This window comes from Nelumbo lutea, chromosome 2, assembly GCF_056320005.1.
Source record: "Nelumbo lutea isolate HS-2025 chromosome 2, American lotus-T2T, whole genome shotgun sequence".
NCBI classification, from domain to species: Eukaryota; Viridiplantae; Streptophyta; class Magnoliopsida; order Proteales; family Nelumbonaceae; genus Nelumbo; species Nelumbo lutea.
In genome coordinates this window covers 9468011-9495800 of record NC_142685.1, presented here as the reverse complement: position 1 = coordinate 9495800, position 27790 = coordinate 9468011, and the positions used below count along the sequence as shown (strand labels likewise).

Below are 27790 nucleotides of genomic sequence, written 5' to 3'. Positions count from 1 at the left end.
ATGAGTTCTTATCAAGAAAATGGTAGTTTGAGGATTTTAAAAAAATTAAACAACTAAATGAGAATCTTTTTTTCAGGTTAACTGACAAAATACTAACAGAGGGGTTCTTTGTCTAATAGTCAAAATTCAAGGGGGCCTTTGTCGCAAAAAAAAAAAAAGGTGCATACGGTTTTCATCACTGACCCCATAGTAGAGGGAGGGGTCCTTGTAATTTACCCTCTTTTTGTTTTGGACAAACCTAAAAAAAGGGACAAATTTCTTAAAGTACCCCTAAGTTTTAAGAAATTGAATAAATCTACCCCTACTATACTATAGTATAGTGAATCCCAATCTCATGTTGAGATTTAATAATGTAATCATGTTGGGAGGGTGTTAGAACATCTTCTGTTGACAAATAATCCCAATTTGATTTATAATTGTACATTTCAAACATGTGTGCTGTGTGCACATTGAAAATCGGGATTTGACCAGACCCGATCCATTTACAACCCTTATAAACTACGATTAATTTGCGCCTCTCCCTCTTCATGAGAAGGAAAAACCCTCCCTGCCCCCCCTCCCCCCCTTTTCCTATTATCGCCATTTTTTTTTGTCTTTTTTTTTTTTTATTTTATCAACCAAGTTTTTGAAGCATTAAGTAGGGTATAATTATTGAGTCCTCCCAACAAAATATGTTCCAACTTGCTCCCAAGATGATTTATAACTGCACATATTTAAAACATGTGTCGTACATATTGAAAAATCCAGATTTGTTCCTCATACCAACTTCACTTGCATCCACACATCATTTACCTTTCCCATATATATCATTATGAAGATATTCCCAATGCTCTGCTGCATTTCACTGTGAATATTCCAACAAGATCTGTATCCACACATCTCAGACATGATGGGTAATCTTATGGTGAGATGTGCGGACACAGATCATGTTTGAAGCGTGTCAGGACACTCGGGATCTCTTACCCACGCCTACCCACAATACACCACCCCCCGTGAATTGGGAACATCTCCCCCTGCATAATGCTATGCAGAGGATGAGATGTTCTCCATGTGTGGCTGCACAAACGTGGGCAGGAGATCCGGACTCAGCTTTTCTTAGGAATAAATCCCAACTCTTGGTGGGTCCTCCTAACATCGAAACTTTCCCGCTTCCTCCAATGTCCTGCTGTTCTAGAGTCTAGACCCTTGACAACAACTCCTCCTGAAGGTTTCTGAATACATGAGATCATGTCTTTGAAAACCCAAAATTCATAACACCTGGAAAATAGCTAGCTTGAAAGCAAATGTTCTAAATGATCGATATTCATAAAATTGTATACAAATATAGCAATATATAATACGTATTAAGAAACAAAGAAATAGACATCCTTGGATAGAAAGCTTAACTACAATACCCACAAATTGGACATGATTCCAGCCAAAAACTGAAGTACCACACCGTATATTTTCGACCGCTACAGGCTACAGCTACAATGTCAGCCACTAAAAACAATGTTTAACCCCACTGACTTTAGTAACTATTGCCTTCCTCGCTTCAAGCTGCAAGAAGGACATTTATACTGCTTTATGTTTTCAGCCTTCGCAGGTGTTATTTTCACACATTTTCCATGAAACCACCTCTCACAGATGTCACAGCCAATCCAGAACTCATCAGCACTATAATTCCCCCCACAACTTCCACATAGTGTTTCACTATGTTCTTCGTCATCCTCCCCATAGCTCTCGTCAGCCAACTTTGAGTTGCTTTTCACCTGCCCATCACTTGACCTCTGCTAGAGCAAGAAAACATGGGTTATAGATCTTAAATTATTAAAGGAATAGGGTGGAACAGGGGAAACTGTAATTCAGCCTTGACCAGTCTCACTTTTGTGCTAAGCCTGGGTTTGCTTCCGCTGTCTGCACTGGGCTTCTCTTTAACAGGCTTTCTTTCTGATACGACTTCAAATACCGTGGGCAAATCATTAATCAAGCTAAATAGACGCTTCCTGCCACCATAAAGTAACACAGATAATAGAGATTGGAAAAAAATGACCTGCTACCATGGATGATACTGCGTAGGAGGTACAAAAGTTGTTCACATTGAATAACCCTAACCATAGTCTATGAGATTTTCTAGGACCGTCAAAGGAACATAAAGTCCACAACAAAATTGTCGATGTTCCATGAAAAAACAACCACAATGTGGCTAACTGCATTTCATATGGATGCATGAAAGACATCATAACATGAACTAAAATACTATTTAAAACACCTTACAGGAAAATTAAAAAAAAAAATATATATATATATATATATATATGAAATTATAATTATCAGAATATGCATAAATAGTATATCATGGTTTCCTTCTTTTTAACTCAAAACCTCCTAGGGGTAAACGACTTAGTTACCATTAAAATAGCAAAAAGGAAATCTGTTCTATTAGTCCGCCCAAAACAGAAAACTGGGCAATGTGTGCCAGGGTGGTCCTTTGTCTTTTTTTATGGACATTATTGTTTCATGCTGGTGATTTGTAATTCAATTTTGTAAAATCTGTCATTTTGACTTTTGAGAATGTAGCTCAATTCGCTTGTATTAGTATGCTCCTGATGTAGGACCAGCTCAGTTCTAGTCCTTAGAGAATGTTGAATGGTCTTCTTGATCAAAGTTTTATGGCTGTTGATGGCTGTAATGGCTTCTTGAAGGAACAAAAGAGAAAATAGGGAGAGAAAGAAGAGAGAAAATACACTGATAAAAAAAGAAGAGAGAAAATACCTGGAATCACTCACAGGGTGCCTAGAATCACCCCAGGGCATGGAATCACTCACCATAGCTAGCATAAGCTGAAGAAAACTCAACATATTTCATTGCCTTTGTGTAAAATGTCCATACATATTATTTGTAGACTCTAAACTCATAATAATCCCAGGAGCCAAACTATTAGACTCAATAATCCTATTAGGATTCAAACTAAGCTGTCGTATCCTATTTCAATTCAAAGAAGACTCAATAACTCTAATCCTACTTATGCAATGAATCTGAAATTTTAAACATAAACAAACTATAACTAGAAAATTTAAGCCCTATCATTGGACCCCCCACAAAAAATGCAAAATGACAAAAATACCCTTGGTATTCAATTCAGTCCAAATCCCAAGCACCATCACTATGCCATATCAGGACCTGTTGTAAGATGGCCTTCTTTCTAGAATAAGTCTTCAAAGGTGCTGATTGATTCCTATCATCTCTCCCCGGCTTGAATTCGAGTTAAAAGCATGGTACCTTTCATAAAGATCTGGGTCGAGACAATGAAAGTCTCCAACAGTGACCCAAGAACTCTCAGACATAGGCTTGCCTTTCCACTTGACAAGGAATTTCTGATACCCTCATGTAGCAGTAGATATTATGTCCTCATCTAAAACAACCTTTGGAATGTCATTTGGAGCCGCAATAAGTTGGCAATTTAGGTATAGGAGTCTTAAAAGAATCAACATGTCCATGGAAAGGAGTCAAGTCCTCAACATTGAAGATAGGACTAATTCCCATGTCATCTGGCAACCATAGAACATAGGCATTAGAACTTATCTTCTTGATGATTGTGTAAGGACCGACACTCATTGAGTGGAGCTTCTTGTACACACCTTTAGGAAGACGTTCTGGTCGTATACGTACCATAACCATGTCTCCCTCTTGATAATTTGCCAACTGTCGATGAATATCAGCTCTAGCGTTGTATAAAACATTGCTCAATGCAATTTTTCCCTTAACATCATCATGTCTCTCTCTTATGTGCCTAGAAAATGCTTCTGCTTCAATGTTGGTACGTGTATCTGGTGGTAAGGTAACTAAGTCAATTGGCCGCTTAGGCTGAATACCGGTCACCACTTCAAATGGACTTCTTCCTATGGATCTATTTACTGAGCTGTTATAAGCAAACTTAGCTATTGGAAGTACTAGATCCCATCTAGAAGTATGATTACCAACTAGACACCATAAAAGATCTCCCAAGCTTCTATTTACTACTACATCAGTTTGAACATCTGTTTAGGGGTAAAACGATGTAGAGAATTTCAGCTGAGTATGGAGTAGTTTCCAAAGTGTCTTCCAAAAATAACTCATAAACTTGGTGTCTCGATCTGATACAATAGTAGAAGGTACTCCATGAAGTCGAAATGAGCCATCTTGGAGAAATGATCCACCACAACATAGATTGTATCGTGACCCCTAGCAGTCTTAGGCAATCCACGGATAGATCTTGCCAATGGTTCATGAGGAATAAGGTAGGGGTGTATATAGCCCTGTGTTTTACTTTTGTCCTTTGGCAAGTTGGCGTATCCTGCATTATTTTAATATATGAGCAATACCATTCTTCAAACTAGGCCAATAAAATCTATCTTCCACCATAGCAACGGTCTTATCTCTACCAAAATGACCTACTACACCTCTAGCATGTAGCTCCCAAATAGCAAAGTCCCGTAAAGAGGTATTTAGTAGACATAAGCGGGTATCATAAAACAGATAACCATTATGCAGTGAAAAGGAAGGATACTCATCTTGCTTCCTAGCTTGTAAGTCAGCATAGATGATGCCGAAATCCTTACAACCAGTATAGTCTTGCTTTAGTTGATCAAAACCAATGACTTGGACATTCATGGAACGAAGTATGTAAGCCATCCGACTTAGCACATCTACCACTTTATTCTCATTTCCAGCTTGGTGCTTAAGAACTAAGGTGTATTCTTGTAAGAATGAAACCCACTTCTCATGCCTATAGTTTAGTTTCTTTTGGGAATTCAAGTACTTTAAAGCTTCATGATCTGAATAGAGCACAAACTCCTTTGATATAAAGTAGTGTCGCCAATGTCGTAGAACTTGCACTACTGCATATAACTCCTTGTCGTAAGTTGAACATTTCTACTTGGCTTCATTTAGTTTCTCACTATGAAATGCAATGGGATGGCCTTCTTGCCAGATGCATCACATGCCACTTCAAAGACTTTAGAGAAGTCTGGAAGTTGTAAAATAGGTGCCTCTATCATTTTCTTCTTGATAGTCTCAAATGCCTTTGTTGCTGCCTTGGTCCAATTAAATTCACCTCTTTCCATTGCATATGTAATTGGAGCCATGATAGTGCTGCACCCCTTAATAAATATTCTATAAAAAAGTTCCTAGGCCGTGGAAACTTCTAACCTCTTGAAGATTGGTAGGTAGGGGCCATTCTAAGATAGACTTCACATTCTCAGGATCAACACTTGTGCCTTTAGCAGAAACAACAAACCCCAAAAATATAACATTGGGTGACATGAAAGAGCATTTCTTTAAGTTGATGTAGAGTTTCTCTTGGCATAAAACTCTCATCACTTGACGTAGATGATCAATATTCTCTTCTAGACTATGGCTATATATAAGAATATCATCAAAATAAACAACTAAGAAACGACCAATGAAGGACCGAAGTACCTGGGTCATCATCCTCATGAAAGTACTAGGGGCATTGATTAGTCCAAATGGCATAACTAACCACTCATATAAGCCATTTTTGTCTTAAATGTTGTCTACCACTCATCACCAGGCCTAATTTGTATTTGATGATAGCCACTCCTTAGATCGATCTTAGAAAAAATGGTCGCTTCAGTCATCAAATCAAGCATGTCATCAAGCCTAGGAATTGGAACCTATACTTCATAGTAATTTTGTTGATTGCTCTACTATCAACACACATATGCCAAGAACCGTCTTTCTTTGGAGCAAGAAGAGCTGGAGCAGCACATGGAATAAGGCTTTCTCTAATAAAACCTTTCTTTAGGAGGTCATCAACTTGTCGTTTAAGTTTAGCTTTCTCTATAGGATTCATACATGTGACCCTAGCTGGTAAGTTTAGCTTGCTCTATAGTAAGTTTAGCTGGTAAGTTGGGCAATTGTGACCCTAGCTACAAGTCAATAGCATGTTGAATGTCTCTCATGGGTGATAACTCATTAGGTAGCTCTTCTGGTGCCAAATCTGAAAACTCATCCAACACTCGGACCACTTCTTTAGGCATTTCAATAGGTGGAACAACATCTGGTTACATTACCACCTTGGACATTACGACATATACAACTCCTGTCTCCTTGCTTTCTACTTCAAACTCTTTTTTGGAGAGAAAATGAAATGGTTTTTTCTTAGATTCGACAATGGGCCCTTGGGCTGTAGTCTCCTTTTGAGGTGGTCTGGTATGCCTTTTAATAACTTCTGGTGACATTGGCTTCATGATAACTTGCTACCCATTAAATAGGAAGCGATAGGTGTTCTCCCTTCTACAATGGTAGATATCCCTATCATACAACCAAGGCCTTCCAAGCAATATGTGTGTAACATTCATAGGAACAATGTCACCAAATAGAATCAGAATAACTACCATAAGAAATAAAAACAATGCCTTGTTTAGCTACCGGAGTTCTTGTCTTATCAACCCAAGCAATCTTGTATGGTTGTGGGGGTGGTTGTGGTGTCAACTTTGGCCGATCCACAGTGACTTCAAAAATTACATTCATACTACTACCACCATCTATGATAAGCTTACAATACTTGTCTCCACTCTTTACTATAGTTTGAAATATTGCTATACGAAGCCAATCTTCCTTGATTTCTTCCTTTGGGGATGTAAGAATACGCCAAACTATACCAACATAGTTGTTGTCATCATCTAAAGCATCATCATTAGTGAAGGAATAATCCTCTTCAGCTAAGTCATCACCTGGATCACCTACCGCTTCAAATGCCTTATTCATAAATGACATTAAGGCTTTTGGTAGGACATTGGTAAGCCATATGGCCCCTTCCTCCACATCTAAAACAACTAGTATCAGGCTGTTTTTTTCTGAGTAACACCACTAGCAACTGATTAATTCTTATAGTCAGCCCCTTGATTAGGTCTAGATCCACTAGGCTTATTAGAGATGGCATTAGAATATGCTGGCCTAGAAGTCTTTCCCCCATCAGCTTGCTTATGAGCTGCATACTTCCCGGCTTGTGATACAAATTGCCTTGCATTTGTTTGCTTTAAACTCTTCTCAATTTTGACAACAACTTGATAGGCATAATCTAAGTCAAAGACTTGAGCAGTTACCATCTCTTTCTTGATTTCAGCCCGTAGACCATTCTTGAATCGAGCCAACTTTTGCCTCTCACTTTTAGTAGTATCACATCTAATAGATAATTCATCAATTTTACGCATGTATTCAACTACAGATAGCGTACCTTGCTTGAAGGTTAGCCAATTCCTCATATAACTCATCTTGGAAGTCCACTGGGAGGTACTTGTCTCTCAAATGTTTCTTCATTTCTGACCATGTAGAAATAGGAGTATCACCTCTATTCTCACCACTCCATGCTTTTTCACCATACTTTAGCATGACCGCCAAGCTTCATACGTGCAAATCTGATCCTCCGAGTCATATCATACCAATCAAAATATTCCTCCAGTGCAGCCAACCAATCTGAAAAAGATTGAGGGTCTAAATCTCCATTGAAATCAGAAACATTCACCTTTACCTTCTTGGTTATATCATCTGCATAACCACCATGTTCAGCTTGTTCCATCATCTCATCAAATAGATCTATGAGCGATGCTTCTTGATCAATCACGTGATGGGTATTTTGGGTTCGATTAACTTGTGCAGATGGTACCCTTGTGCAGTTTGCAGCTCTTTGTTGTCCTCTAAGATTAACAGATCCTTCATCTTCACCATTATCATCTTCATGGACAGCTCCGTTGTTTCATCTTCCATCCCTTTCATTGATTAGAGGTGCTTCTTGCTGTATTTCTTCTTCTTTATCTTCTTGAAGTTCTTTCACTTGTGCTTCAAAGGTTTCGACTCTCTTGCAAAGGGTAGAAATCAATGAATCTCTTTGTGTATCAGTCAGCCGACCCTTATACTGCTTGCCACTACGTGCAGCCATGATGATAACAACCTATAACCTTGGCTCTGATACCAAACTGATGTAGGACCATGCTCAGTTCTAGTCCTTAGAGAATGTTGAATGGTCTTCTTGATCAAAGTTTTATGGCTGTTGATGGCTGTAATGGCTTCTTGAAGGTATAAAAGAGAAAATAAGGATAGAAAGAAGAGAGAAAATACCTGGAATCTCTCACAGGGTGCCTAGAATCACTCTGGGGCATGGGAATCACTCACCATAGCTAGCATAAGCTGAAGAAAACTCAATATATTTCATTGCCTTTGTGTAAAACGTCCATACATATTTATAGACTCTAAACTCATAATAACCCTAGGTGTCAAACTGTTAGACTCATATAGTCTTAGGAGTAAAACTGTTAAGACTCAATAATCCTAGTAGGATTCAAACTAAGCTGTCATATCCTATTTCAATTCAAAGAAGACTCAATAACTCTAACCCTACTTATGCAATCAAAATTTAAACCCTATCATTGGACCCCACATAAAATTGTAAAATGACAAAAATACCCTTGGTATTCAATTCAGTCCAAATCCCAAGCACCATCACAATGCCATATCAGGACCTGTTGTAAGGCCTTCTTTCTAGAATAAGTCTTCAAAGGTGCTGATCGATTCCTATCAGCTCCTCTCTCTTAAGCCCAAGACTCCTAAAGCACAAAAAGGGTAACCCATGCAGAAGTGGTTGAGATTACCAATCAAAAAAATTGCAGAACTGGTAGATTCAAAATAATGCAAGTACAAAACTAAATCATTCTCACACAAGATAGCTGGGATCAACATTGGTCAATGACCCTTTCAGTTACGGTCTTTTTTTTTATATCTTTTGAAGCACTACATAACAGGGGGTAGCCCATCCCCCAACCCAGGTGCGGGCAGGATTCGATCCCAAGTCTCCGCTACAACCAGCGGGAGACCTTACCAACCAGCTGGTTGGCACCTTGCCTTTCAGTTCCGGAATATTACATATTATGATTCATTGATTGTTGATGAATTTACTTCAGCACATATAAGAGGATGTCCAATGGTGTAAGCAGATTGCAAATGACAATTCTACTTAGTAAGAGCAGATAGGGGTAAATGCAAAACCAGAAATACAAGAGAGGCTTTAAAATCTAGGTTTCAAAACCAATATAGACTATGAGAAAGTATACCAAATGCATTTTTAGGAAATATTGGGGTCAAAATAGGAAATAATAATGACAATTGGTATTTTAGTTCAGTTATTCATAGGTAGAGATTGAAGATACAGAAAAAGGGCAGAAATAGAAAACTCTTACACTTAGGGGTTGTTTGATAACAGTTTAAAAGGCTGAACTGAAAGACTTATTGCTTTGTCTTTTAGTGATTAGTTTTTAAGGAGATTGTGAGCTCCTGGTTGAAGCTGGGTTTTATCCACTAAAAGACAAAGCAAATGCAACTCATCAATTTCAGCCATCACTAAATGTTCCCTTAGGCATGAATCCAATGGCTAAAGATGAGCTGTGAAGCTTCTTTGTAATGTGGGTACCTATCAAAAGAGACCTCAACTCACTCATCTTGCATTTGAGTTAGCATTATCGACAAGTCCATTATAGGCCTAAAGAATGCTCCAACCAGGTCCAAGGAAAAGTCCATCAATTCCAGCTGGAACAGGATTACAGATGGCACTAGAGTCAAGTTGGAATCTGGCAAATACCCCTTTGAATTTGAACGCAGGAGCTGTCAGCGCCCAAGAGCTAAGGTGGCCAAGATTTAACCTTTTTCCTCTCCTTCCAAAGATATGGAGAATAGCCTTCAAACAAACCCCCCATGATCCTAATCTATGTGCCCTCTCTATTGGCATAGCATGTCTATGAATCTCCCAAGGGCCATCAAATGTTTCAAAAAGCATACCTCAACTCACAGGCAAGGCTCATTTTGTGTGGTTTATCTAACCTGGCATGTTACTATATTTGGATGAATTAACTTTGAATATGAAGCTGAATAGTTTTTTTCTATCAGCTGTTGAATAAGTAATTTCCTATCCAATGTTTCATTTCTCCTATTCTAATTTCCCAAAAATAATATATTGCAGCCTGCCAGTCCCTCTTAATGTATTATCCTTATTCAACAAGAAATTCCCCTGATTCAGCAACCTCTTCCCTATCTTATCATCCATTTTTTTAATCAATCTCTATCCTATCATCTTTCTCCTGATTTGAATGCTGCATATCCATGCTCACCCCTTTAATAACTATAATCTAGCCTAGAATTATTAGACAGTTTAGACTGTGTAAGAAATTTGCCCTTATCCCATATCAAGATGTGGCCATAGAATTACAGAGTCCAGTATTGCTCTTGAGGTTGATAAGTATTCCAACAAAAGCAAATAATGAAAACATCTATAGAGGAAGAAATTCTCTAATAATGAGTTTTTCATGGTTCCTTCCCATGCTAAAAGTAGCTTAAGAATGCTTGAGAGAGAAATTGGTCATTTGAAAAAGAATCCTAAAGTTATAATTTGTAAACATAGCCTAATGCTCTATGTTGCACAGCAAAGTTAGCAACCCAATCTCTTAGGCAATCTCTACTTTCCAAGGCACTTGACAGATGCCTAACTTCATATTATATTGTGGACTTGGCTTGGGCGTACAGAATATATTGTATACATATGATAAGGCAATCATGGTCCTGACTATCCAGGGTCTTGGGAGGGACAGACTGGATAATGGTACCTAGCATTTCTGTTGTGGCACAAAGTGGCCACTTTTAGGGCCTGTTCGTTTCCTCTTAACTCTTATCTCTTAAGAAGAATCTTTTAACTTCAAGAGAAAAATGGTTGTTCGTTTCCTCTTATTTCTTATCTCTTAAAGTGCAATCGTACAACTTTTTGTTATCCAATGATACCCCCAAAAAGACAAACAAAAACTCTCATATATGGGGTCAAAATGGATATTTGATAATTTTCAGAATTCAGAACATTCTCTGCATTCAGTGTTCAGAGGAAAGAAAAGTTCACCAATACCAATATACCTCTTAATGTAATTATTGCACTATGTCAGACTTTAGAGCAAATGAACAGGCCCTTAGACTCAAACCCATTTTCTCACACTTGTCAGCCTGAGATTTTACCTCTACACCATACAAATGATATAATAACAAAATAGAGAAGTGCTAATAGATTAACAGATAAACCTATCATAGAATGAAGAGTATGACTTCAAAAGGTAGAGATCATTTGTTTAGACCCAAAAAAAAAAAAAAAAAACACTTGGAAAAACACCGAAATTTGTTAAGCACCAAACTGGGAAAAATACAAGCAAGGACCTGAAAATTCAAAAACCAAATGGAACTTACTTATGAAATAAAAGATTTAACATGAAACAAACAAGAAAGAATACAAAACTACCCTAACAACAAACTGCAATGCATCACAGGCCTTCCAACTGCATCCCTGACAAAACTTTCCACTAAGGAGATAGCAATCTATGAATCCATCAGAATAATATGCCCACTTTTAAAGCCAAATTTCTAACCTCACTTATAAGATGTCTCAAATTCCAAGCTCCAATGAACCCCTCCATGTACATATGTGTACTGTGCAAAATAGGGACTCCAGACACAGTATTCTTCTTATAAAGTTTTTTTTTATCAGTAACTGAAAACTTTTATTAAATAAGAGAAATATAAATACAAGAAAGGGGGAGATAAAATGTCTTAGCTCCCCACCAATAGATTACAAGAAAAACTTAGAAATTAGCCCAAAATAAAGAATCCCTATACGCCCCTTGTTTGGCTAGACCATCAGCAAGGAAGTTGGCACTACTTTTCACCCAGCTGTACTTCACCTCAATACCCATAGTAAGCCATTTGAATGTCTTCCTTTCATTGCTAAACCTCCACATGCCGCTGTTATCTTCCTTTATCCATCTAATCACCCCTATGAATCACCTTCAAGGATCAATCTCCTGAAGTTCAGATCTCGAGCTTTCTGGATACCTTCCAGAGCCGCAAAGATCTCAGCTCTAATTGAGTCTCCTTCTCCAATAGGGCCTGAGAAGAAAGCTAAAATAATCCCCTCATTCTTGAACACACACCCAATTCCAGAAGGCCATGGATTCCCCACAATACAGCCATCAATATTCAGTTTTATGAATGCAGAAGGTGGGGACATCCAAGAGGGGCTAGAAGACCTCTTAAATTAGGCAGTGTTAGCTATCTCTTTCCAGTTTCTCATCAAGTCAGTCAGTGAGACATCTGTGCATAGGTCCACAGATTTCAGCCAACGGACCGTCCTTAACAGAATCAGTTCTGTTAAACTCTCATTGGTTCTTTCCTTGTCAGAAAATATACGTGAGTTCCTTTCTTCCCACAAAGACCAACAAACTGCTGCCCTAATGCATCTCCACATCATTCTCCCTCTTTTCTTAGGCAAACTGAAGGAGGGTGAAAACAGGCTTTGCACATCCACAGGGGGAGCCCAAATACACTCAAAAAAGGGAAAAAACCCACTCCCAAATAGTCAAAGCAAAATGGCAAGAAACCAAAAGGTGGTAGCCAGTTTCCCCATCAGCTTTGCAAAGGGAACACCTATTAGGGGATAAACAAAGATTGGGTCTCTTTCTTTGAAGCAGATCAATTGTTTTGATTCTTTCCAGGAAAGCTTCCCAACAAAAACTACCAACCCGATGAGGAATGGGCTTGTTCCAAATCTCAATAACAGGGAAGGGCAACCCAAGAGGAGCAGAAGGCTGAGATAAGGTATCAAAGAACGAGGCACAGGAGAAGGTGCCCGAGGGAGAGGGGTTCCAAAATCTAGTGTCTTCCTTTAGAGGGATCCAAAAAATCAGTTTCAAGAGTATTTAACAAAGAAACCAAAGAGTCCAAATCTGTATCCCTGATGGCCCTCCTCAATCCCAAGTTCCACCCAAACCTAGAAGAAGAGTCTGATGGAACAAAAAAAGAAGAGATAGGTTCATTCTTGAGGTCTACTAGAGCATACAGAGAGGGGAACTGTTCCATTAGAGGGGAATCCCCAACCCTAGTTTGTTCCCAAAACTTTATTAGGTTACTTGAGTTCAAGCCATACCTGATATAAGGGGAGAAAGCTGGAAGGATGTCATGGATGGCTTTCCAAGGAAATGCACCTGTAGACCTTGCCAGAATTCCAAGATCCCAGCCATTGTCCTCGAGCCCATGAATGCTAGCCACTATCTTTGTCCATAATTATCCTTTTCCGAAGGCAACCTCCACAACCATTTACCCAACAAAGCCATATTTCTTTTCCTGACACCCCCTATCCCAAGACCTCCTAACTTCTTACTCCTAGTCACCACTTCCCGGCCCACTCTATGGACCCTTTTCTGACCGCCTAGCTCCCACAAGAAGTCCCTCATCAACTTTTCCAGCCTATTGGAGACCTTAATGGGGATCTTAAACACAGGCAAGAAATAAATAAGTAGATTAGCTAGGGTAGACGCTTAATCAAAGTTATCCTCCCCCCCCCCCCAAAAAAAAAAGATAATTTTTCCTCCAAGAAGCAAGTCTTTTTTCAAGTCCTTCCACTACCGAGTTCCAAAAGCTTTCTTTCTTGGGATTATCTCCTAAGGGAGGCCTAAATAAGTCAAAGGCTAGTCCAAAGCTTCACAACCCAGCAAACCGGCGTATTCTCTTACCACCCTATCCTCCATGTTAACCTCCACGATACAACTCTTATCAAAATTCACCTTGAGATTAGACATTTGCTCAAAGAGTTGTATTGTCAATTTTAAACTTCTCATCCAATTTATGTCCTCACCTTCACAAAAAAGGATAGTATCATCTACAAATTGCAAGTGGGTGAGTGGAGCTTCCTCCCTTCCTACTCTCCAGCCTCTCAATAAGTTCTTTGAGTCAGCTCTTTGAATTAGTCTTCCAAGGACATCTGCAACCAGGGTGAACAAAAAAAGGGAGAGAGGGTCACCCTGTCTTATCCCTCTCAAGGCAGGGAAGAAATCAACCATAGTTCCATTAACCAAAATAGAATAATGGCAGCTTCACACAACCCTAGATCCATTTGCACCATTTGTTCCCGAACCCAAAACATCTCAACACCTCTAGCAAAAAAGACCAATCCACTAGGTCATATGCCTTCTCTAGATCTAGTTTGCAAACTGCTCCCTTCTTTTTTTATTTCCTAAAGCTCTCCAGACTCTCATTTGCAATCAGGATTTTATCAGTGATCTATCTTCCTTCCACAAACGCACCTTGGTCGAGTGCAATAATATAAGGGAGAACTCTCTTAATCATAAGAGAAAGAACTTTTGCAATTAATTTATACAAATTGTTTACCAAGCTTATTGGCCTAAAATCCCTCGAGTGTGAGGCCTCTTTCTTCTTTGGGACCAAAGTAATAAATGTGGAATTCAACCCCGAGTTAATTACCCCCCCCCCCTTCTATGAAACTTATCAAGAACTGACATCAGATCTTGTTTCAAAATTTCCCAACAGTCTTGGTAGAAAGCCCTTCTGAAGCCATCAAGGCCTGGAGCTTTTGATCTGTCCATTGAGAAAACTGCTTCCTTTACTTCTTCCAATTTAAAACTCCTTTCTAACCACTCCCTTCTCTCTTCTCCCACATTCGACCATTCCAGTCCATCTATTAAGCTGAGTAAAGAAGGATGAATAAACAAGTCTTCTCAAATTAGATGAGACCTCAACTGTATACCGGACAATATACATTAAAAGAAGAAGAAAGAAGCAAGTACAAAAAATAACATTTGAGGGTAGCCCCCCATAGTGGACATTCTGGAGAACAATATCCAACCAAACTACTCAAGGAGCAGAAACACAAAAAATGCCCATAAGCATTTAAACAATGAGACATCATCAACAATATAGCAAGCCCAGAAATTCTAAGTAATAGAGATGAGACTGAAGAATGGGCTGTTCTTAGCCCCAAAGGCCAAACTTTGCTGGGTCCAAAGGTGCAATTTTTAAATCTTGAATCAGCCCAAGGATGTGGAAATTGAGTTTCCATGAGAGAACACATTTCCCTCCTAGGATCGATCTAGAATAACTATCATATTTTAATTCAAAGATTGGGTTGAATTTTACCTGATCTACATGCCAGAAATGCAGCTCCCAAAGTAGTGTGACATGCCCAAGGATTCAGCCAAAATTGAACTCCAAGCTGAAGATGGCACAACCCCACATTGTAAGAATTCGATCTAGTCAATTTGTGTAAATCAATGTGCACTTCAATTCTCCACTTGAATGCATTGTTGATCACTCAAAAAGTTTGGGTTTTTTCTGGAAAAAACTCAGGAAGAGAAAGAGAGAGAGAGAGAGGTCTCCTTTCAGCCTTGGTCAAACTAGGGTTTTGGGAGAAGGAAGAACTATTCTCGATGGTGATATGTCTCTCAATTCTCCTACACTATCTTATATAGAGCTGGACTCCTAGAGTCCTAAAAGGAGTTTCCCAATCAAATTTCTAACTGAATTAGAAGTTTTAATTAGGAAATAATCCTAATAACCCATAATGTCCAACTATTTCCTAGTCAAACTAGGTAAGTGACTACTCAAACTAGTCTTGTTGGTAACAAATTTGACCTTTTATTTCATGCCTTTGATTAGTCAATTTGACCTAAACCTTGTATGGCGTGAAACCAACTAAGCTCCAAAAGTAAACCATGTGGTTCAGCCCATATGTTAAAACACATGGGCCAAATTTACTAGTTAGACCTAGTGAACCACCCACCCAATCTTATTAGGCTTGGAACCAGCCCAACACTTATATACAAGTGGGGTGGATTTCGGCCATCCTATGAGCCCAAACTTAATGGCTTAACCTAACAAAAGTACCCATAAGGTTTCAGCCCAAGTAGACGCTATCAACCTCTTAACCAATAATATCAATACACTACCCATATAGAAAGACCTCTTCTCTAACCGAAAGATGTAGTATCACACCCTCTACTCAGATGGATCCAAGTATTAAAATCTCTTGCAAACCCTTTTATAAAATGGACTATTTATAGATATAAATACATTTTGCAAACTGATCTCAAAACCAAATTGAAATCCACTACCAACAATTTTAGGTTTCCATTAGACAGAGTGTAATCCAGGATATTATTCCCTTTGAAAAAGTGGTTGATCCTATTACAATGTGTTATGATTCGGCCTGCCTTAGAATTCTATCTATTTGAAATCGGTTAGGTAGAAAGAGGTAGAAAGGTGGAAGAAAGAGAGGAAGAGAGAAGGGGAAATTCTGGTTCGAACTGGAGGTCTCAACATAACCTTCTCCCAGTCAGCCAGACAGAACTTACATTATTAAAAGTGATTGAAAAGACATATGTGCCCTTATTTAAATTAGAAGCACTGGTTCCAACACAACATTACAGATCAGCAACATTAATCTAGGTATAAAGACAGAAATATCCCTACGCTAACACTCCCCCTCAAGCTGGTGAGTATATATCATATACTCCTAGCTTATTACATATGTGGTCCACTCTTCCCCAACTCAAGCCTTTTGTAAATAAGTCAACCCACTGATTTCCTGTATTAACATGTGTAGTGTCTAGTTCTCCATTCAGCACCTTCTCCCTCACAAATTGGCAGTCAACTTCAATGTGCTTGGTTCTTTCATGAAACACCGGATTAGAGGAAATATGAACTGCAACCTGATTATCACAATAGAGCTTCATTAGAGTGTTGATGTTGTACCCTACTTCCTGTAGAAGGTTCCTTAGCCACACTAATTCACAAGCAGTGTGCGCCATAGCCCTATATTCTGCTTCTATACTGCTTCTTGCCACAACCGTCTGTTTCTTACTTTTCCATGTCACCAGGTTACCTCCCAGGAAAGTGCAATAGCCTGTAGTAGACCGCCTATCAGACATAGAACCGGCACAGTCAGCATCAGAATACCCTTCTATTTCAAGTTTTCCGCCACTCTTGTATATCAGACCGCGACCCGGAGCCCCTTTTAGATACCTCACAATTCTCAAAATTGCATTCCAATGAGGAATCAAAGGTTTTTGCATGAACTGGCTTACCACACTAACCGAAAATGAGATGTCTGGTTTAGTAATGGTTAGGTAGTTCAGTTTATCCACAAGTCGTCGGTATCTGCCAGGGTCTTCAAACACTTCACCCATATCACTACTTAGCTTGGTATTTGTGTCCATGGGTGTTTCAGCTGGTTTGGCACCCAACAAGCCTATTTCTTCCAGCAAATCAAGCACATATTTTCTCTGGCACAGGTTAATACCATACTTGGATCTTGCTACCTCTATCCCCAAGAAGTATTTCAGCTTACCAAGATCCTTTGTCTAAAAATGATCATGTAGATAAGTCTTCAGTCTGTCAATACCCATGTTATCATTTCTAGTAATAACAATATCATCTACATACACCACCAATAGTATTTTTCCTCCCGGAGAGTCATGACTAAATACAGAATGGTCAACTTTGCACTGTTTCATACCAAACTTCTTTACCACCTCACTGAACCTACCAAACTATGCTCGAGGAGACTGTTTAAGCCCATATATAGCCTTCCTTAGTCTGCACACCTTACCATCCTCCCCCTGAACAACAAACCCTAGATGTTGCTCCATGTAGACCTCCTCGAGTAAGTCACCATGCAAAAAAGGCATTCTTGATATCAAGCTGATATAGTAGCCACTCATACATGGCTGCAAGAGAAATCACAACACGAACTGACCCTATCTTAGCAACCGATGAGAAGGTCTCTATGTAGTCAATACCATAGGTTTGGGAGTACCCTTTTGCAACCAATCATGCTTTCAGGCGTTCAACACTACCATTAGGCAGTACTTAACCGTATAAACCCATTTACAACCAACAACTTGCTTCCCAGGAGGAAGAGCAGTGAAGTCCCAAGTATGATTATGATGAAGGGCAGAGAGTTCTTCTTCCATGGCTCGGCACCACCCAAGAGAGGCAAGGGCTTCCAGGACATCCTTAGGGACAACAACTGATGATAATGAGGTGACAAACTGGCAATGGGAAGCGGAAAGGTGAGTAAGTGAAACATAATTAGAAATAGGATGAAGGGTGCAAGTGCGTTTACCTTTCCGCAAAGCAATGGGGAGGTCAAGCTCAGATGCTGAGTGCGGGTCTGGTGCCAGATCCGTTGACGGAGATGTAGCAGGAGGAGTAGTAGCTGGTACGCGTGGGCGATGTGTATACACCTGACGGATAGGTGGGCGTTCAACAAGTGGTGGCACCGGAGGAAAGGGTTCGGTCACAGCTGGAACCAAGGGAAGAGGGTAGACAACGGGAAGTGGAAGAGGAGGAGGTGATGAGGAGGAAGAAGCATCACTGGACCCCAAAAAGAACGGAGTAGACTCAAAGAAGGTGACATCAGCACACACAAAGGACCGTCGAGAACTAGGATGGTAACACTTATACCCTTTCTGGGTCCAAGAATAGCCAAGAAAGATGCACTTAAGAGAACGGGCATTGAACTTGTCATTCCCGGGACCCAGATTATGGACGAAGCAAACACACCCAAATACCCTCGGCGTAAGAGGAAATGGAGACAAAGCGGGAAACAAGACCTGAAACGGAGAATGACCATCAAGGATGAACGTGGGCATCCGATTAATCAGAAAGCACGAGGTAAGCACTGCATCACTCCAAAAGGGTTTGGGAACATGCATGTGATGCATGAGGGATCTTGTTGTTTCTAGGAGATGGCGATTATTTCTCTCAGCCACCCCGTTTTAGTGTGGGGTGTAGGTACATGAGGTCTGATGTATAATGTCGTGTTGGTCCAGGTATTCCTGAAATGATGAGGATAAATATTCATGGCCATTATCAGAACGGAAAACTTTGATGTGGGTACCAAATTGGTTACAAATCTCAGCATAAAATTTCTGAAAAATGGTAAACAATTAACTTCTTTCTTTCATTAGATAGAGCCACGTCATCCTTGAAAAATCATCTACAAAAATGACAAAATATTTGTATCCATTATATGACATCACTTTATAAGGACCCCAAACATCTGAGTGAATTAAAGAAAAAGGACTCGACACACGGTTATCAACCCTAGAACTAAAGGGAACACGATGGTGTTTCCCAAACTGACACGACTCACAATCCAAAACAGAAAGCTGACTCAAGGACGGAACCAAAGACTTCAAGACTTTTAGCAACGGATGACCAAATCGGCAGTGCCACTGGAGAGGAGAAAGGGATGACTGGAGAGCTGTTGAAGTTCTACCACCACCACCGTCAAGATAATACAATCCACCAGCTTCATGCCCTCCACCCACAGGATAAAAGGTAATGAAGCAATTAAGTGATTTGGTCAGCTTACTAACAGACATAAGATTCAGTTTAGGAACATACAAAACTGAGGAGAGGGATACAGGATCTAGGTCAACATTACCAACACCACAAATTGAGGATGTGGAACCATTAGCAAGGGTGACAGATTGTGATGTTGAACAATGAGATAAAGAAGAAAACACACCTAGAGTTCCAGTTATGTGATAAGAGGCTCCAGAGTCAATGATCCAAGGATTGGGTGTGGATGCCAGACAAGCCATACCTGAGTGAGCGAAAGTCGCCGTGTTCTGCTGTGATTGGATAAACCTCTCATATTCATCACGGGGAACACTCACCATCTCCTTCACGGGACCATCTGTGGGTGTAGGAGGTATCTGATCAGATGAATGATTCTCCTGTCTAAAGCTAGAGCTTGAGTCACCGATCGCGACATGATTGGCCCAGGTTGAGGGTGGACCATGTAGATCATAGCAATAGTTAATGGTATGTCCATCCATACCACAATGAGTGCACTTCCTCGGGCCTGAGCCACGTCCTCTACCACGAGCTCCCCCTGAATCTCTGCCCCCAGTACGACCACCACCACGATTATAAGTAGGCCCACCATTGCCACTTCGGCCATACACTGAACCGCTACCACCACCACGGCCAAATTGAGCTCCCCTAGCTCCACCTCTAGTACCACGGCCTCTCGATACAGCAAAGGCAGATCTATCTGAGATATTAGAGTTCTTAGTAGATCCGATAGAAATCCTCTGGAGTTGAGCAAATACCTCTTCTAAGGAGTGAAGAGTCGATCCTCCTAATATCTGAGCCCGTACTGTTGCAGGTTAAAGTACTCTTGATACAGCTGATACATTCTGGTTGTATTGTCCTAACCCGAATACAATTTCTTCGCATGGTCCCACACATCTTTGGCAGTGTCAAGAAACATGAAGTTTATACTAATCCTGGGTTCCATACCATTCCACAACCATGTGATGATCTGAGCATCCTCTTGCTCCCAGTCTTCATACTCATGAGAGTCAGTGGAGGGTTTCTCCTCTCTTATGTATTTTACCTTCTTCTTTGCCTTCAGAAAGACTTCGACGGAATTAGCCCAAGGCACATAAATCTCTCCATTTAGTTTAATGGAGGTCATCTGAACATTCAGGTAGTCTGTAGGCACCATCACACTAGGTTTACAATCACTGTTATCTCCCATTATGTTATCACCGATTCTGCACACTTGCTGAATTCTATTACCACTGAATTCTGCACACTGCACACAACTAGATCACAGCTGTCACATTGGTTTCACTATTATCTCCCATTATGTTGTTGCTGAAAAGTGTGCTCTTTACACCACAAACCCTACTCCTACGACTACCTGAAATCTCACCACTATATGATCATAACTCTTCCTTCGAAATACACAAAAACCAGCATAAACCCTAGCACATTACTGTCTGAAACCCTAGCATATGGTCTGAAACACACTTCCTATTTGATCCATAACAGATATCATGCACTGAGATCTCTTACCTTATCACTGAAGTAACAACCACACGAGCAGGAAATCAATCCACACACGACAGCCACTGCACCACACAGATCGGCCCTCTATTCTTCATCGATTAGGGGAGGGCGATCTTAGAAACCACAGCAACCGACCACACACGACCTGACTAGAGGCATAGAAACCTCCAAGGGAAGAGGGCGATCACTCCTTTTCAGCCCTTTCCCTTATCTCCAGTCGAATGCAAAAAAAAAGGAGAAACCCTAGATAGGGTGCGCAGAGAATAAAAATCTAGGCAGACAGAAATCTAGGCAGATTCAATCAGCTCTGATACCATGTTATGATTCAGCCTGCCTTAGAATTCTATCTGTCTAAGATCGGTTAGGTAGAAAGAGGTAGAAAGGTGGAAGAAAGAGAGAAAGAGAGAAGGGGGAATTCTGGTTCGAACTGGAGGTCTCAACATAACCTTCTCCCAGTCCGCCAGACAGAACTTATATTATTAAAAATGATTGAAAAGACATATGTGCCCTTATTTAAGTTAGGAGCACTGGTTCCAACACAACATTACAGATCAACAACATTAATCTAGGTATAAAGACAGAAAAACCCCTACGCTAACACAATGATCACCCACTCAAGTGCTATTCCAAACTGCTCCAATATACCCAAATATTCGGCCCTAAGTGGATCCCACCGATTGGTACATCAAAAGCAACTCAGTCCAACATTTAGTGAAGTATCACCATCAAGTTTGGAGTTGAATGCAATTTTCCAGTTTTGCCCCCTAATAGTTGAGACCCCACCAATTCGGTAGTACAATAATGTCAACCTTAATATGATTAACTCCCAAGTTTATCAAATGGCTAGAACATTCTAAGCTAACATGAGTCTCGTAAATGCCCAAATTAAGTGATAACCATAGAAACATACCGAAACACACATGAAATAACAATGTTATGATTTTATTCAATAATAAATATCAAATTACATCAGTCTGGTTGGAACAGAGGGCGTACACAATCTAACAACCCCCACTTTCACTTGGGTTCAATCAATTACAAGTCAAAGTCCCATACTACCCACATATTTATCAAACACTTTGTATGTTAGTGGCTTAGTTAATGGGTTTGCCACATCACCTGTTGATGCTATCTTCTGTATTTGGATGTCCCCTCTTCTAACTATCTCCTTCAAGATGTCGTACTTCCTCTCGATGTGCTTAGACTTCAAGTGGGCTCTTGGCTCCTTAACTTGAGCAATGGCTCCAATGTTGTCACACACCAATGGAATGGGTGATGTGTTGGTCAATATGATTCCCAGTTCATGGACAAATTTCTTTATCCATATTGCTTCCTTGGCAGTTTCACTTGCAATAATGTACTTAGCCTCGGTTGTGGAATCCGCTATGGAACCTTGTTTGCTGCTTCTCCAATTGACTGCAAAAAGATCCCAATAAATGTAGACTTTTTATCATCTGGATCTAATTGGAAGCCTTTGTATACTCGACAACCTGTAATGAACTATCGTCAAAGACTAAACAATAGTCTTTGGTTCTTCTTAAGTATTTAAGTATGTTTTTCATTGTAGTCCAATGTTCCTATCCTAAGTTGGACTAATATCTACTTACAATATTGACAATTTGCACAATATCAAGAAAAATACGCAACATGGCATACATAATGCTCCCTGTAGGAGAGGTATAGGGAATCATAATCATCTTCATGTCCTCAATCTCCTTGGGAATTTTGGGTGATATACCCATGGATAGAGTGACTCCATGCTTGAAAGGGATAAATCCCTTCCTGGAGTCATGCATGTTGAACCTCTTTATGATCTTATCAGTGTAAGTAGACTGAGACAATCCTTTTTTTTTCTCAATAATAGAAACAATTCATTATTGAGAAATAAGAGATAGGTACAGAAGCGAGGGGAGATAAACTCTCTTAACTCTCCCAAAAGTAAGAGATTACAAACAAGCCCAAAACAAATGATTTCTTTCCACCCCTTGTTTGGCTAATGCATCTACAAAGGAATTGGCACATCTCTTAACCCATTGTACCCTTACTATCATATCCCGAGTTAGCCATTTAAATACTCTCTTTTCATTCAGGTAGCTCTAAATGTTGCTCTCCTCCTTTTGCAATCAATCTATTACCAACTCCAAGGGGAGTCTCCTTCCCCAATTGGGCCTTAGAACATGGCAACAATCGCAACCACCTCATTGCTACCATCATTTATCGGGGACTAGAAGAGTCCACACTAGATGAGGAACAACCTTGTTAGGGGCTGAACAAGCAACTTCCTTCCAACTGTTCAACAAAGCTGAAGTGGGAATATCTCAATATCTTCAAATAACTTCAAGGACTTCACCCCTTGTATTACCCTTGCCATAATTACTTCAATAATTGCTTCTCTAGATCTTTCCTTATCAGCAAATGCTCTTTGATTCCTTTCCTCAATTCCTCCCAGATTGTCTAGTATACAGCCGCCCTTGTACATCTCCATAAAGCCCTCCTCCTTTTCTTTGAACAATTACCGACAGTAAGACCAAAGAGACTTCAAACATCTAGTTTACAAAGAACACACCAATTAGGAGATAAGCACCAAAAAGGCTTCTTTCTTTGAAGGAGGTCACTAGTGTTGATCCTTCCCTAGAAGGCTTCCCAATAGAAAGCCCCAATCCTAGGTGGAATCGATTTACCCCATACTTTTTTAACTGGAAAGGTTTGCCCAACACTATGAGAAGGCACTGTTAAAGCTTTGGCAAATGAAGCACAGGAAAAAAAATACTTGAGGAAGAAGGAATCCATATTCTTGAGTCCAACTTTGAAGGGTCCAAGCAAACTCCTTGTAAGATATGAAGAAGAGATAGAAGGCTATTTAGGTCTGAATCCCTGGTTCCCCTTCTAAAACCCAAATCCCAGTCAATCTCAAGACCCTCAATAGGAGATGAAAGGAAGGTGGGAATTGGTTCAACTTTGTAGTTAGACAAGGCAAACAAAGAAGGAAAGCACTCTTTCAAGGGTAATTCTCCCACCCACAAATGTTCCCAGAATTTTACCAAGTTCCCAGAGAAAGGATTATACATGATAAAAGGAAGGAAGGACGGTAGGATGGCATGTATTGAATTCCAAGGAGAAGCACTAGTAGCTCAAGGCAACACTCTAGCATCCCAACCTTCAGCCTTCAGTCGTCAACCCATGAATACTCAAAATCACCTTAGCCCATAACCTATCCTTCTCAACTGGAAGCCTCTACAACCACTTCCCTAAGAGAGTCGTATTTCTTTTTTGAAGAATACCAATTCCTAAGCCCCCATAATTCAAACTCTTATTGCCTGTTCATTTGCTCTTATGTCTGACATCTAAAAGTGCAATAATTACATTAAGAGGTATATTGGTATTGGTGAACTATTCTTTCCTCTTAACACTAAATGCAGAGAATGTTGTTCTGAATTCTAAATTCTGAAAAGTATCAAATATCCATTTTGACCCCATATATGAGAGTTTTTGTTTGTCTTTTGGGGGTATCATTGGAAAACAAAAAGTTGTATGATTACACTTTAAGAGATAAGAGATAAGAGGAAACAAACAACAATTTTTCCCTTAAAGTTAAAAGATCCATCTTAAGAGATAAGAGTTAAGAGGAAACGAACAGGCCCTTAGTTACAATTTCCCAATTGACCCTGTTATCTTTCCTTTCCTCCCCTGGTTCCCATAAGAAATCCCTAAATATTTTTTCTAGGATTTTGGAAACCCCAACTGGCATTTTGAAAATTGAAAGATAATAAACAAGTAGGCTAGCCAATGTTGACTTAATTAGGGTTATCCTCCCTCCCAAGGACAGGTAGTTTCTCTTCCAAGAGGCTAACCTCTTTGTGACTATCTCCACCACTGGATTCCAAAAATTGGCATTTCTCGAATTGTCTCCCAATGGAAGGTCCAAATAAGTCATAGGCCAATGCGATACTACACAACCCAATATAACTGCACAATCTGACATCTCCCTTTCATCCATATTCTCTCCCACTACACAACTCTTATCAAAATTGATTTTCAAATTTGATATTCGCTCAAAGAGTTAGACCACTAGTTTCAGATTTCTCACCCAACTAAAGATCACTGCCTTCATAAAATAAGATTGTGTCATCCGCAAACTACAAATGTGTAAAAAGCACTCTATCCCTTCCCACTCTCCAATCTCTAACCAATTCCCTAGAATCTACTTTTTTGATTAATCCCCCCAACACATCATCTATCAAGGTAAAAAGAAAGGGGGATAGAGAGTCACCCTACCTAATCCCTCTAATGGCTGGAAAGTGATCAACTACAATCCCATTTGCCAGAATTGAGTAGTCGCAAGTTTTCAGACAACCTCGAATCCATTTACTCTACCAAATCGTAAGCCTTTTTCCAAATCAAGTTTACACACTATTCCTTTCTTCCTACCCCTCTTGAAATCCTGCACACTCTCATTTGCAATTAAAATCTGATCAATAATTTGTCTATCTTTTACAAAAGCTCCTTGATTTGGGGAGATGATAAAAGGAAGCACAACTCTAATTCTTTGAGACAAAACCTTTGCAATGATTTTATACAGGCTATTAACTAGGCTGATTGGGTTGAAATCCTTTGGGTGGTTTGCTTCTGCTTTCTTTGGGATCAAAGCAATAAAAGTTGAGTTCATTCTAGGACAATCCTATTAATCACTTCAATCTATCACTATAGAGTCAGAGGCCCAAGATATAGAAGCCTATCCAAGATCCTTTATAGAGAACTGTTGTGAAAGTCATACTTTCAATGAAGACAACATTCCTATATCATTCCCAATGAGTGGGATGTCATCCACATAGGGTACTAGAAATAGAGATGTCATATATTGCAGCTTATCATTTTGAGAAATAATGGTTGTTTTAATAAAAGATGGAAATGGTGACCTATGGTAGATTGATTCACAAGAAGAAGTGACAAAGATTGGACAAAAAAATAATATCATAACTACTACATCACATATCCGGCAATTATATTGTAAGTGAAATTATATTTATAACCGTCATGGCTCTAAAATTGATGATTCAGCACCCTTACAAAAAACACAACTATCATGTAGTTTGACATTCATGGGTTTAGCTTGTTGTTTGAGATAGTAATGGCACCTTGAAAGGCTTGGAAAATAACATCACAATTATTATATTCCCATATCCAGTAATTCTAGTGTAGGTGAAATCATATTTGTTACCAATAGAGCAATGAAATTGGCCTTTGACATTGTGGATTTGATGACAATTGCTTCTTCAATTACACCCAAAATATTTAAGAGTTTCACCAAGCCATACAACAATGAATTATGCATCCATTAGAAAACATGAAAGAACAAAGTAACATAATAAGCCCACGGATTGGAAAGTAGGAAGAAGACAAAGAAAATCAAACAAGGGACTTTCACTCAAAAATTAAGACAATACAAATTCGCGCTGTAGCATACATGTTTTTTGGCACCAATATGGCAATATCTGACAAATAATATTCAAAACATTTAACCATACTCAAAAACAACAAACTACCACAACTACAAATACAAATGCAAGACAAACAACATGTACCTCTCATTGCGATTAAGGCGTGCACCGAAATAGAAAGCCACGGAGAGCAACCAAGAATCACTGTGCACAGCAACCAAAGAAAGCCAGTCCTTGCGGTTCATCCCATCTCTTGCGAAATTGATTCCTAATGCCGGCTCGGGAAGCTCCGGAGGAACTTCCTCCGCGGGAAGAGTAACTTCCCAAGTTTCATTAGGATGTCCATATAGGCATAAATTATCTTTCTCTGAAAAATTATGCGAAAACAAAGGAATAAAAATAAATTAAAAAAAAATGCATAAACACCTAGACCCAAAATGTATCACTACTGTGTTTGCTTGTTGTGGTTTGTTTGTTTGTTTGTTTAAAAAATCATTTTTCTACCAAAAAAAATTAACTAACATCATATAATTACTTAAAATTCAAAGTGCACAAGGAAAACTCAACGTTCCAAACAGAGGAAAACAAAATTACACGTATTTGCGAGAATCACGGTTTATACTCAAAACAGAACAAGTAGCAGTATAATAAAACTGAACTAACCTGGATCGCAAAGTGCGTAGAATTCATCGACATCTGTGGGGAAAAATACAGAGGTCATTCGAATTAAGAGAGTCAGCATGTTGAGAGATCAAAAAAGTAGGGTAAGAAAATTAAATAAAGTTGATGAAACAGGTACCGTAGATCAAAGCTCGAATGATGCCTTCTCTTCGACCACTATAATCCTTGAAGATCTCCTCTACCGTACGAGGACCCGAAGAAATCGAGGTCATTTCCATAGCAAGGCGTTTGCTACGGTACGACTGACGTTAAAGTTGGGAATAGAGATCGATTGTTTCGTGGATTGCAAGCTTCGATGGACTAACGTTGCAGAGACTGTAAGCGAACGAGGCGAGCATTGTTCGTCACTCGTCAGAGACCGAGGCCCGTGGAAGGAGCGCAACAACAAATTCCCCCATTTTTTTACCTCTGTGAGACGTGTGAGAGAAAATACCGTTTCTCCTTTTTGGGATTAACGAGCACTTGTCTGATGTCCGCCCAGGGCCAAGTGGAACCAACACATTGTCACGAGACTAAATGGTGAGGCCCGTTGCGGCACTCGTTGTGGGTCGAATAAGCCTACGAGATAAGCATCAACACAAGACAACAGGATGGCACACATGATTTGTATTGCATTAAATACTAGAAAGCATAAGTATAAGTTTGTGAGTTTGTGTCGAGCTTAATATTTAGCACCACTCAACTATCTACTTCTCCTCAAATAATCCTCAAAGAATAGCTTAAGTTTTTTGTGCTCCCAAAGAAGGTTACATCAAACTATTGAACTATCATATTTGTATTTATGATTATGCCATTAGCATCCCCCAATACAAAATACATAAGTAGCGCCACTCAAGACACACTTGATGGCACTCTAATGTCGTGCCCATGTCTTGCCATTAGCATCCCCCAATACAAAATACATAAGTAGCCCCATCCAATACACACTTGATGGCACTCTAATGGCAAGA

At 39.6% G+C, this 27790-nt stretch overlaps 1 protein-coding gene across 1 annotated transcript; it reads right to left on the bottom strand.

Annotated features, from left to right (window-relative positions):
- Positions 1-1273: 1273 nt before the first annotated feature.
- On the bottom strand, positions 1274-27472 carry LOC148868456 (PHD finger protein ALFIN-LIKE 1-like). Its single transcript, XM_088967699.1, has 5 exons — positions 26959-27472; positions 26823-26855; positions 26304-26526; positions 1865-1985; positions 1274-1769 (listed from the first exon to the last, which is right to left on the bottom strand). The coding sequence occupies exons 1-5, from the start codon at positions 27056-27058 to the stop codon at positions 1518-1520; spliced, it is 729 nt and encodes a 242-aa protein (XP_088823825.1). The 5' UTR covers positions 27059-27472; the 3' UTR covers positions 1274-1517.
- Positions 27473-27790: the final 318 nt, after the last annotated feature.